At 33.1% G+C, this 14,436-nt stretch overlaps 1 protein-coding gene across 1 annotated transcript in view; it reads right to left on the reverse strand.

Moving 5' to 3' along the window:
- LOC143225909 (voltage-dependent T-type calcium channel subunit alpha-1G-like) overlaps positions 1 to 14,436 on the reverse strand; it is a 277,496-nt gene that overhangs the window by 127,610 nt on the left and 135,450 nt on the right. Inside the window, exon 3 of the mRNA XM_076456105.1 lies at positions 86 to 183. Coding sequence (XP_076312220.1) covers positions 86 to 183 — 98 coding nt within the window. The remainder of the gene's footprint in view (positions 1 to 85; positions 184 to 14,436) is intronic.

Below are 14,436 nucleotides of genomic sequence, written 5' to 3' on the forward strand. Positions count from 1 at the left end.
TCCTATCTATAAAGGAAGATGATATTTTGTTGAAACATTTGGTTTACAGACTCAATGTTTATAGGGATAATCTAATCATACATACTTGGGATCCTATTAATAGCTCGTAGTGGCCGCAATACTCGAATGGTTCTAATCGCAGATAAGTTCATATTCCCCACGTCCAGGCAGTATTCCAAGGCCCTTCAATAGAAAAAAAAGGAAACATTGAATGATAATAAGTGCGAGTTTCTCATATACATTTACATTACGAATACTCTAAATAAAGAGGAAAACCTGTAATAAGAGAAGGATGTTTTATTAATATTCAAGTTCTTGGAAGCATGTGTTACTAAAGTACAAGTTCTTAATGTTAATACACAAAAGGAAATATATCTTTAAATGAAAGCATGTGTTACTAAAGTACAAGTACTTAATGTTAATACACAAAAGGAAATATATCTTTAAATGAAAGCATGTGTTACTAAAGTACAAGTACTTAATGTTAATACACAAAAGGAAATAGATCTTTAAATGAAAGCATGTGTTACTAAAGTACAAGTACTTAATGATACTATACAAATAGAAAATGTTTAATAAGAGAGTCATGTGTTCCTAATATATAATTTCTTAAAGTATTAAACAAAGAAAAACCTTTAATAAAGGACTTATATTTTTAATGTGTAACTTCTATAATAACGTACAAGTACGTATTTTGTTTTTTATAAAAGGACAGTACCTCAGTGTTCTTAAAGGAAAAAAAAACCTTTAATAAAATATTTTCGTTTAAGGATAGTAACTTACGGTTCTTAAAGAGAAACCTTCAGTACAAAAAAAAGGTTTGTGTTTTTCATACACTGGTAATGAACCAGACTTCTAAATACAGCAGACATTTTTAATAACAGAGGCCTATGTTCCTTATGCATAAGTAGCTCTTCAAAGCCGTTAGGTAGAAAAGATTAATAACAAAAGTTTAAATTCCAATCTGCGTCAAGATAACCTTTTAATTCACTTAAATAAACACAGGGAAATATTTATGACAGAAATTCATTTCAATAAAAGATATACGACTCTTATGCGATAGAAAATAATTTTTATAGCACAAGGTACACTAAGGCCTTTAGTAATTCACTGAAAGATAGTTTAATAGTATACATTTGGATATCGTTGAATGGAATAATGATAAAATTGAACTGGTAGATTGGTTACAAGCATGTTATAGAAATGTTAAAATGTAAATCATTTCCTAAATACAGAATAAATATATCTATACTAACCCTTCTGTAACAATAATAACTAATAGTTTAAATTGATTTATCAATTTCAAATAATAAACACACCGTGCCTTGTACCAATCACTTATTCCAATGCTTTAAAATAAGCAAATAAAAATGAACACACACAAAAATGAAAAAGCTAAGGCTTCGAAATAACACTTGTCATTTTCGAAACGCGCACAATCTTTAAGTATGGCTGATAGTAATAACAAACCTTAGTAACATTAACTGGCAATAAGGCAGAACAATTATTACTTTGGATAAACCTTAATTACAGTGTTTCAGCTTGGTTTTCTTCCAGGACAATAAAAGATCTTTATTAGGATGTAGTTTATTGCAGCATTTCTTAAAATTATATTATGAAATAAAAATAACCAATTTATTTTTACGATACAATTTTTTGTGAAATACAACATTATAAAAAGGAAGCAAATGATACTTTGTATCTGTATTTGTGATCAACTTTTAATGTTTTTGTAATGGCTCTAGAGGTTGAGAAATTTTTAAATATTTAATGTGTAAATGTTACAAGTTTTATGTAGCAATACATTTACTCTTATCATTATCTTTGACTTGTTACCAAATTCGATGTTATTTCGCTAATTTTACCTATTTGCGGTCACCAAACGATGATGATATTCAATTCTATAGATATTTGTAAATATCTAAATGATAATTTTTTCTCTGGTGTAGTTATGTAATTATACTAATAATCGTATTTATTCTCCTTTATAAAATACCAGTTTATTAACGTTTCTGTTGTTATTTAGTAATTATAGTATATCTGGTCCATATGAACACCAGAATTTCATAACGTTTTGCTTACTTTTTATTTGTTAAGCCTTAAAACAAAATACTTTTGTCTTTTTTTTTTGTTAACATGTAAATATAGCTCTATATCTTTATTTCTGTTTGATGTATATTTGTTATCATTTGATTGGTGTTATAAATTTTCTATTTGAGATTTTATTAAAATTAAATATATTGAGATACATTCTATCAGTCCTAAAATGCTAAGATATTAGGCTCTTTGTAAAATGAGGCCCAGTTTTCATATTTTATATACTGTACCTTTGTTTACATCTATAAAATTATACGTCTGTTTGTGGCCTACTTTTTAAGCATTAAAACATATTAAGTTTTAGAAACAAGTTTAATAAATTTAGTTACTGTACTTATGAAAAGTACTAGTTTTAAGCAGATGTAGGAAAAAGAACATATAAAAATAAACGTCATCACTTTTTTGTTTAACTTGTATAACCTACACGTTATTTCTTGACAAATTTCATTATTAATTTTACTTCACGCGATAATTAAGCACACTCAGTAACTAAACGATAATTTTAAGTACAAATTATTACTATGATTAAAATATTTCGAACTCCTTTATTTTTACAACTAGACAATAGAGTTTTGAGAGTTCTTAATATGTAGTTTATAAACTTAGGAATGTTCTACCCAGTAAATCAGTCGTTTCCAGGTTAAATTTAATGCCTGAAATTAATGACATAAACTTGTTCTTTATTTCTTGTACAGGATGTCAGGAACTGTAACATAAGCTGAAAATTATCCATTGTGATATAATTATCGACATTTCCCGAAATGGACAAGCTGATACATAAACATCAGAAACATGTTGCTACAAAAATATTAAAAAGTTAATTAGAATGGTAAGAAAGAGACATAAAATATTTTCGCAGGAACCCTAAGTATGAAGGAGATGATATACAAAATAAGTAATAAATTTTAGATCAAACACAAAATTATCAAGGGCACGAAAAATGTGTTTGTTCATTATTAACTAAAACATATAGAAATGTAAACAAATTCGTAAAGTAAAATGATTATTCTTTTAAAACATTAAGAATAAAAATAGCATGAAAATATTCGATTTTCTTATGATTTCATTAATCTTTCAAAGATTAACGATGTGTTAAGTAAATATGTATTTGAAGGGATCGAGAGAGCAAGTAAACATTTCATGTCTGTTATAACGACCTGTAAATTTCACAAAGAACTTATAATGAAAATATTTGATCATTCTATACATCTATAAATAACTTCGAGAAGAGAAGATGTTTTTTGAATTTCACGCAAAGTTACACGCGGGCTAACTGCGCTAGCCGTCCCTAAATTAGCAGTGTAAAACCAGAGAGAAAGCAGCTAGTAATCACCACCCACCTCTAACTCTTGGGCTACTCCTTTACCAACGAATAGGGGGATTGACCGTCACATTATAACGCCCTCCACGGATAATAGGACGAGCATGTTTGGTTCGACGGAGATTCGAACACGCGACCATAATATTACGAGTCAAACGCTTTAACCCACCTGGCCATGCCGGGCCGTGAAGAGAGAAGTAAAAACATTCTTAGAAATTTGTTAAAAGGTCGTAAAATATTATCAGATTCGTGAAATAAATTTAATATTTGAAACGATAGAAATATATCTGACATAGGTTATTTATCCTTTCCTTTTGATATTGAGATATTATAAGCTCACTAGGCTAAAAGGTATTATTTCCTAAAAAACAGTTCACGGTCACAAGCTTGCAAGATAAATGTTTAAAAAGAGAAACATATAAAACGTTTTATAAACTTGTAAACAAGTTGATAAATACAAAAATTGAAATGTGAGTTTATTCCATATAATATAGGGCTATGAGGTGGACACTTAAGTGAAATTAAAAAGCCACAAGAAAACGCGGCGTTTTTGGTCAAAATAACCAATTAAAGGTGTTCACTCCTCAAAATGACTAATTATTTCATAAAACTCTACAAATGTCACTTTTCAACTAAGCTAAAAATATCACCATTTTGATTGATATAAGTATTTAGCGTTTTAAGAAAAACTAGAAATCTCAAATTTTTAGTTCAGGACAGAAAAGCGTCTAATCATGTTTTGAAAAGCTAGAAATATCACTATTTTGGTAAATAAATGATTCATAATTTATTACAAATCGGAAAATGACTCAATCTTAGAAGATAAAAGTGTTTGATAATTGAATTTCATAAAAATCTGGAAGTATCGCAATGTTTGTAAATTGTCAGATTATCTCATGAAAAGCTAAAAATATCGTGACATTTACAGGTGATAAATGATTAACAGAGGATAAAATACAGAATTATTTAGAAAACTACACGACTTCGAGCACTTTTTAGATTGAAAGCTGTTAAGAGAAGTTGTTTAAACAATCTTATTAAAGTTTTAAAAATCTTTTTTGGTAACTTTTAACCGAACCACACTCAATGAATAGAGTTGTACAGTTCGATACCACAGTCTTACCCACTTAAGCCTATGTTTTGCAATACAACATGAAGCCGTTGTGGTCTACGTTACAACAATATAAAATGCTTGAAAGTTTCATAAATTCTCAAGTGTATCATACAGACAGTGATTGAAACATTTCTAAACTATTATAGAAACTGCGAGAAAGAATGGTTCTTCACAGTTAATCCGTGCTAATTATCTTTAGAGTATCCACGATTACCAAACTACTTTAGAAGTTAGCAAATGCTCATTTTCTGGACTCCTTAAAGTAAATCATTAAATTGAATATTATTTTCCTTTGTATCACACTATTCACTGATACTGTCATAAAGATAAGTTATTAAGGGCAATGCTTGATAAATATAGAGGAGGTGAAGCAGTGTCAAGTTAATTCAAAAAGAATGTATTTTCTGAAAGGTTCATTGAACAAAGAGGCCCTTAAAGAACGTTCATAGTTTACAAATACATTAATAACGGTAAAGTGATAACTAAAGTATTATATAACCAGTACACCTAATACTGACTGCTTAGTTTACCAATGTTATCTATCCATGTTACAAGATGTCTTAAAACCATACTCTCGAGCTTGTTCCGTGCTCAACGTGCGGAAGGATGGAATGGAGCATTTGTCCTTTATGAAGAAAAGTGAACAGAATGACAACCGTTGATATCAGTTGACGTTAAAGACAGGATGAGCGAGATGTTCTCCATAACAACCAGTAATAAATCATGACTGCGGTGTAGGTTGTTGCCATATGGTTGAGCCGACATTTCCAACAGCCGTAATATATTACACTTAGTGTTTCTTTGGGTGTATGTTTCGCAAGCTCGATTATCCTAAATGCTATAATCAATAAAATCGTTAAATAATAGATCAGTTAACTTTATTCAAAATTATTTACAATTTGTTAAGTCGTTTTAACTTGGTTAAGACAGATTATTTGTATATATCTTTTACTATGTTATTGATGAAGCTTAAAAAAAAAACAAGACAGATAAAGGCTGTGTCTACACGTTTGGGATAAGATTGGGATACGAGATAACTGTATAAAACGAGTGTTAATTGTGCCAAGCCATCCCTGTAAGGTAACAAAACTCAATTGTGCCACACGATCAATACACCTTGATTCTGCGCTATAATTATAGATTACACGCCTTTCTTTGCACCATTTGGATTCTTTTGAGCCACACGATGATCATGTACGATAACTAGTTACAATGTAATAGTGATCCAAAGAGAAGAAAGATAATGCTGAAACACATGATGTCCGCAGCAACATGTCTATTTACGTGATATATCAGTACGCCTGAAAAATACTGTGTATGAATGTAAATTAAATATTCTGAAGAGATTGTATAAACCAGTCATGTTGTTTTTCCCAATTCTGAGGGTCGACGACTACGGCTCTTCATTGTTCTCTATTCCTCGCTGCCTGCACCAACTTCCCTAATGTAAGTTTCTCATTTCCACTCCATTGTCTATTGTTATCGAGCCTGTGTCTGCCTCTCGCTCTTCGTCGTTCGATTTTATATAATCGAAACATTACTAAAAATAATAAAATCAACTTCTCTGGTATATATTATTCCAAGTTGTTATCTTCACGAAACGTGGCAAGAAATAAAACTCAACAGTATTGTCGTTAATTTTACTGTTTTTTATATATCTGTACGAATGACTGTTCACAAGATAGGGAGAATTAAACTCAACGGGAAAGAGATCCTATAAAAATTGTCATTATGAGGAGCTAGAACATTTTGTTGCTAGCTATTCCTTTTGAACTAAATATACCAGACTGATTGACTGGAATTAAACATAAAGCTACACAGTAGACTATCTGCGCTCTGACCACCACGGGTATCGAAACCAGTTTCTAGCTATGCGAGTCCGTAGACAAATCGCTGTGCTACTTGGGGGTGAACAGGCTAAAGAGAAGACAGCTAATAAAAATCGCATACCCTATGCAACTAAACAGTTATTTTACATAAATAACTGATTGCTTTATAATCTGATCAATCAATCTGTACTTGTTCCATGTGAGTGCCTTCTTAACTAGGTGTTATAACGTTTCCCCACTTATATCAATTTCGGGCGCACATGGCTCCCGATAGTAGCGTTATAAAAAGACAGTGGTGTATTGCGAAAAAGATACCGAGTATTTGTCTCATATTCCATTGTTTGTTTATTAAAATGCGCAGGATCACCAAAAACATAGGATCACACTTTTAACATGTCCTACTCTATGCCAGTTATTTGTGTACCGTGCTTTTTATGGGACATCACTAAGGAGCACCAGTTTTCACAGTTTTCAAGAATTGTACAAAACCAAAACAAATGCACAGTTTATTAGTAAAATCTTCCAACTATCCAGGTTCTTTGTATAATGTTGTTAGGATTTATAGGTAAAGACTGATAATCCCTTCTACGTATACACAGGTAGTAACGTACTAAAATCTAAGAAAATAGCATTGCAAAGTTGGGTATTCCACTGGAAAGTTTATAGGACATTATGAAAGAACTAAGGATGTAACCAATTCATCCACGTTTGTTACATGCTCTAAATAAGTGTAATTTGAACCGACAGCTCAAACTTTGTGTAATGTTTGTGAATCAAATAACTAAACAGCTAGATCTTTTAGATCAGATTTTTTAAGAGGATAAGAACAACTGATTAGATTGACATGTTGACACCCATAACAGTGTACTGAGCTGATCCAAACCAAATGCTTGCTTGACTGAAAAATAATTTAACTACCCATATCTGGGTATGTGTTTAAACAGACTTGTAATTAAAACGCCATGTGGCTCACTCTTCCGAGAGAACAGTACTTTACGACAAATAATGATGGCACTTAGCAATAGAGTGGTACTCCTTTCCTTTACTTTATTGTCATAGATGGATGGATTAATAAGCATTTCAGGAGGAGTGGTGAGCCACTCCACTTTCCATATTTAAAACTGCTGAAATTCTTCTTTTCGATTGCGTTACAAACTGTATTTATGCCCACAAAGAAATATATCATGATAATCAGAAGCAATTAACCGTAAAATAATTTGTCATGCCAGCTGAAAAATTTCAGATAAGAGCGACTCGTTCCATTCTATAATAATGACGCCTAAACCAAAACACTTATATTAAGCTTAAATTTTGCTTTATAAGTATTTCTACTATTCTGTCGTATGAGTCATCAGTTATTTTTGGCTAAAATATTATATTATTTACTTTATCACTTTCATTGCATGTCACCTGGGTCATTAAGTATGAAGTTAATTTGTTCGTCACTCACTTACTTTATTAGTTATTTACATTTTCAATTAATATTTGTTTATTTACCCACTTTGTGTTCACGTCACAACAAACTCCGTGGCAACCTCATGCCACTGTGTCATTAGTGTTTTAGTGGGATATATTTACCTATTCCCCGTATAAAACTATGTAAATCTCAAAGTGTTTTTGTTTCTTGAAGTTTTCAAGCAATACACACACACGTACATACATAACTTCAGAGACATAGTCAACGAAAGTCATATTAATCGTAGAATATGTTATTGCATAGACACTATATTTTTATACAATACAGTAAATAATTTGACCATGTTAAATAATATAAAAGTAATTTGCAGAATAACCTAATGAGTGGCATACAAAATTATACGAGTTTTGAGATGACTCAATATGTATCATTTTATGAAATTTGCAAAACAACAGGAAGTTAACCATTTCACGGAAATACAGTACCAAATTCCTCTGAAAAACATCTCTGACATTGTACATTTTTTGTAGTTAAAAACAGAGATTCAATGTTAGGTTTCTCACCGCTATGTTTTGTGGTTTAGACACTTCGTTTATTGCAGAAGTTATAACGAACCACATCTCAATTTATCATGCTTCTGATAGTAAAAGAAGTTCCTGTTGTGACAAAACCCAATTTGATGGTTAAATATGAATGTGACAATAACTGACCTTGTTACATGTGACATTTATATCATCCTCACCTTATTTGTGGGAAATTTTAAACACAAATGAGATGAGGTTAATGTAAAGAGCACATTTAACAAGGTCAGTTATTGTTACATTCATATTTAACCATCAAATGGGGTTTTAACGTAACAGGAACTACTAAAAAAATCAAAACTCAAACGTAACAAGGACTCAAAAATGGTGCCTATAAAATACATCTCTTGAAGACAACAAGTATATTAAGCAGATAAAGTACAGTACTACAGGAATGTTGAATTAATTATATATATGATATAATACTCTTTATGATGAGCTACACGAGTTTAGTAATTTTTACATACAATAATGCATTCCACTTACAATAATCTGTCATTATAAAATACATTACTACAGCACTTACACAGCTCAAATCGTTCTTCAAACAACGTATTAACTTCATAATTGTTTACAGTAGCTACCGAACGTAATCTTTAAATAATGTATTACTTACATTACTTGAAATTTGTTGTATTGCCGTTTTAAGTCATTATCTCTCCAACAGGATGAGTCAGTCACTCAGTACCTGTGTCCAGCAACCTTACTACTGTATACTTGTAACTTCAACAGAACTGCTTAAAATATATTGTATTTTAATTAAAATATCAATATTACAGGCTTACATTTGTGTGGGAAGTAGACCTCAAAAAGGCACCATTTGATTTAGTTTACAATAAAACAAAAACAAGAATTACGGTTGCATACAAAACAGATTTTTTATCTTGAAAATTTCAACGGTAATCCGCATTCTTGGTCTTAGAAACGTCGCTTATCTACTTTCTATGTGAAGTACTAACACAGCAACGATCGCCGTTGTCCTGGCTTTCCGAACGTTACCGTTCTCATACGAAAAGAGACAATATCAAACCAGAGGTAGAAAACAAGAAGAAAAACCAGGATATTTTCAGCAATTTTCCTAAAATGTTCTGTAACATGTTGTAGAACTATAAACTGGTATAAATATTATAGGTTATTGAATGTTCCTTAGCTATCTCACACGAACAATACAAGCTCATGGGGCTTTCAAACTAAAGGAATGAAGTTTTTCACCGGACTTAATAGAAATATTACGTATAATCTGTTTTTCGTTTTGTTTTGAATTTCGCGCAAAGCTACACGAGAGCTATCTGCGCTAGCTGTTCCTAATTTAGCAGTGTAAGACTAGAGAGAAGGCCAGCTACTCTTTTACCAATGAATAGTGAAATTGATCGTCAATTATAACTCCGCCAGGCTGAAAGAGCGAGCATATGTGGTACGACTGGGATTCGAACCCGCGACCCTCAGATTACGAGTAGAGTACCTTAACCATCTAGCCATTCGGGGCCCGTACAATTTATCTGCATTAAGATACAGAAAACGTCGCACATTATCTTAGTGATAATGATTAGTAAAGATCTGTGTTAGTTCCGTGTTATTCTTATACTAGTATGATAAAACTAATTAGAAGTTCGAGGGATAGTTTCGTTAAAACACTGGCTAAAAAAATAATAAAACTTGAAATAATTAAATATGTAGCACAGTGGCACATTAACGTAAGTCAACCAAAATATATTCAAACCTCCAGGGCGTAAGCACTAAGTCAATGAAACACTACACTGGATTAGTAACACATAGTATTAAGCATTAAATTTGCGACTTGAAACTCTAACACTAAATTCTTCACATGAACGGTAAGTACTAGACTAAATACCAAAAAGAACTAGTATATCACATAAGATAAACAACTGTAACCCTTAAACGGCGGCCATCATCAATTTGTCCTGATACCAATATTTCCGCTGTTTTAGGGTTAATGCTGTAGCAGTGTTGGAATAATTACATGTGGCGCAAAATATATAATAATCGCATCTGACGTCTAAACTATTGTTTGTTTCTTTTTTACAATAATTCTGTATTATTTAACTAAAATTATATGTGTACCATCACTAAAATTCTGTAATACTCAGAACAATTCTAAACACGTACATAACGAATTGCAAAGAAATCCACGCATACACTGACGACAATCCCTCAGGGATTACGTTTCATTAACATTTGATAAGCATGCGAAATGCACTGGATTAATGTTACTGAAAGGTGTAGACTTAAAGGAACCAAATTTATTTATTTTATTAAAGGTACACGCCCTCCTCATTGTTTAGAGTATCCGACATAATACATATTCCACCCCCTTCTGCAGGAACTGATATTCAGGGTTCTAAACTTGTAGTATATTCACATATACACTACTGAATATTTGTGAAATACTACAAAGCAAGACAGCATTGTTATACGTATGGTGTTTTTAGTTGTTGAATGTGATGAGAAGAAGACAACCAAAGAAACACCACACGCTGCACCACTTCAAGGTGTCTAGTCTATTGTTTTGGGTCTTTTTTCACTCGTTCCGTTTAGAGTTACTGATGCATAATCCCAAAAATATTATATAACTCAATGACAAATGGTGGCTCCAATGGGCTTCATATTTATTTTACAAGAGTATTGTGCATCCTAATGTTTAATATACAGGTTAAAATAGTTTTAAGTGTTTCTATTGCGCTTACACCCGGGTTCGAATTTGTGCTTGTGTGAATGTTTTCTTATAGCAAAGCCACATCGGGTTTTCTACCGAGTCCACCGAGGGAAATCGAACCCTGATTTTAGCGTTGTAAATCCGTAGATTTACCGCTGTACTAGCGAGGGACCAAATTTGTGTTTGATTCGTTTGTTTTGAATTTCGCGCAAAGCTAATCAAGGAATATCTGTGATAGCCGTCCGTAATTTAGCAGTGTAAGACTAGAGGGAAGGTAGCTAGTCATCACCACCCACCGCCAACTCTTGGGCTACTTTTTTACCAACGAATAATGGGATTAACCGTCACATTATAAAGTTCCCACATTTGAAAGGGCAAGTATGTTTGGTGCGACTTGGATTCGAACGCGCGACCCTCGGATTACCAGTCGAGTGCCTTATCTACTTGGCCATGCGGGGCCTTTATGCTTGAATCTTTAACATAATAGGCGCTACACTGCTAGAAATTTAGTGCACATAGCGCACCATAGAACCCATTCTACTAGCGCGTAGAGATTCGTGATACAAGTCAGATATTGGAGATCCATGTTACTAATTTCGATGAAAATGGGGTAGAAGACTGCCCGAAAGGGTCACCTGTCTTAACTTCTCGCACCACTATACAGTAATGTATTGTCTGTCAATCAGTCATCAGACACTAAAATGACGTCACGCTTAATATTGAAACTTGTACTGTTGTGATGTCATTAAAACTTGCGCATACCATGAATAACGAGAAGAGTTACGCACTCTGTAGGTTAAAAGACGAACTTCAAAAGGAGAAATCAAAATATTCGTTTATCTTAATTCTGATTTTATTTAATCTTGAAACATAACACTTTCTGGAACCTTGCGGAAGTACATCTAGTCTAATATAGCGTTTCACTGAAGTGGCAAGCATGAAAAAAGGATATAAAGTTGCGCCGAAACGGAATATATCACAACTACATTTTGATTTTGTCCGTCGTTTTGTAGGTAGTGTGGTGTCATCGGTAATTCATCACTTTTTGAAAAGGCACATAACGGCCCTTTCCGATTCAAAATATTCATACATTAAGTCCTTAAAAATCTGTTCAGATCGGAGGTTTTCAATTTCTTAAGAGGGGTATTCCTAACACTTAATGGGATTGATAAACAATGTATTAAACGTAAGATAACGGGCCAGCCATCTTACAAACCTTCAGTAAGTCGTGGTAAGCAAAGTTCAGCGTCTTTTAACATAAGAACACAAAAATCATTGGTCAAACAATCCATTTGCATCAGACAACATAATGAAGAGGAAATCTGCCTGGAAAAGCGACACAGTTCACGTGTACATACATTTTCTTACATACGTTATGCAGCTGTAAAACGAAACGAGTATTTATAATGTTCTATACGCAAACATATTGGTTAATATGTCAGGTATAGCATTTATGGATTTTTATTCGGTCAACCTGTGGAAATATTTAATTAAAATACAAAATGCTTTCTTAGGACATTTTGCTTAAATTTCAATTTCAAAAGTTTCAAACTGTTTTTGCTACATCAGAGACTTTTTTTTATTACACTTTGTAAGGACTCGGCATGGCCAGGTGGTTAAAGCACTAGACTCGTAATCTCAGAGTCGCGGGTTCGAATCCCCATCGCACCAAACATGCTCCCCCTTTCAGCCGTGGGGGCGTTATAATGTGTCGGTCAATCCCACTACTTGTTGGTAAAGTAGTAGCCTAAGAGTTGGCTGCGAGTGGTGATGACTAGCTGCCTTCACTCTAGTATTACACTGTTAAATTAGGGACAGTTAGCGCAGATAGCCCTTGGGTAGCTTTGTGCAAAATTCAAAACAAACGAACAAGTACTTTTTAACTTTGAAGCACATTCGGATTTCTTGCATCTAGTATGTTTGTAAAATAACACAAAGATCTGAAATCAATTTCTTTTCAAATTTTGTGTTTGAACTGAAGACCTAAATATGTCTGGAAGTTTAATTTAAGCTTTAGTGTAATGTGAGTAATTTATTTTATGAAGACACACCTGCAGTTAATCACAAAGCTACACGAAAGGCTATCTTATCTGTGCTCTGCCCACCACGAGTATCGAAACCAGGTTTCCACATTTGTAACTCTGAAGACATTACGCTCTGCCAGTGGGAGGATTTATTTTATGTCTTTGAGGTTTCTGCCCTTGATGACATTAATGAGACAGGATTTTTTCCTTATCTTCAATTATGATTAGAAAACATATTGCAAACACGACTTTTCTTTTTTTCTTTTTAATGCGCATGTCGTCACAATAAACGGAGCCATTGCTATTTTAAAAGTTTCTCCATTCGTGTTAGTTTGTAATTTCATACAAGAGGGCGTGTACGTCAGTAAATAAGGCGGTAATGATACGTAGTTAAGGGAAATTCCTACCTGTATACACTGTCCGCCTAACCAGTTGGTCTAGCGCAAAAAAATCGATTGATTCCAGCTACCTTAACACTTCAGAAGCGCGAGTCGATATAGAAAAACACGATATGCTTTTGTTGTTGTTATCATTTAAATTTACACGTAGTTATTTTAATAAACAGGAAAGTATTCAGACCTACATGATACGTTATTTTTTATCTCACATGAACAATGATTCAAGGTTTGTTTCAACCAGTTATTTGTATTTTCACTATGTCAGTTTCATTTTCACGTGATATTGTATTAACCACAGTTGTTTCATAAAAATGATCATGCATAACTATATACGAAGTAATTGAAATAACATTTTGTGTTGCGATAAAATAAGTTTGATAACCCTTTAACTTCCCTTTTCTTTAGGAACAAACTAAACAGCAATGAATTTAAATACATCGAGTCCTCGAATAACCAAATTTCTTTTAAGTTTACGTTATGCGCTAAACGAGATAATTTATTAAATGAAGAATCTATGTCTGTCTGTAATCTGTCAAGAAGCAGGAAGTAATACATGGTCTACAAATTTCCTAAGGTAAATTCAAACGCACCGATAGAGGTTTTTTGTTCGGTGCTGTTAAGTGATTTATCTCTCAGTTCGTAGATTTCATTAATCAGTCAGCTGTTGGTTGAAACTACCTGACTTACTAGTTCAGCATAGCCAGTTGGTTAAGGCACTCGACTCGTAATCCGAGGGTCGCGGGTTCAAATCCCCGTCACATCAAACATACTCGCCCTTTCAGCCGTGGAGACGTTATAATGTGACGGTCAGTCCCACTATTCGTTGGTAAGAGTAGCTCAAGAGTTGGCGGCGGGTGTTGATGATTGGCTGCTTTCCCTCTAGACTTACACTGCTAAATTATGGACGGTTATCGCAAATAGCCCTCGTATGGCTTTGCACGAAATTCAAAACAATTAAACGTGACTTACTTGGTTGGCTTT

This window comes from Tachypleus tridentatus, chromosome 9, assembly GCF_004210375.1.
Source record: "Tachypleus tridentatus isolate NWPU-2018 chromosome 9, ASM421037v1, whole genome shotgun sequence".
NCBI classification, from domain to species: Eukaryota; Metazoa; Arthropoda; class Merostomata; order Xiphosura; family Limulidae; genus Tachypleus; species Tachypleus tridentatus.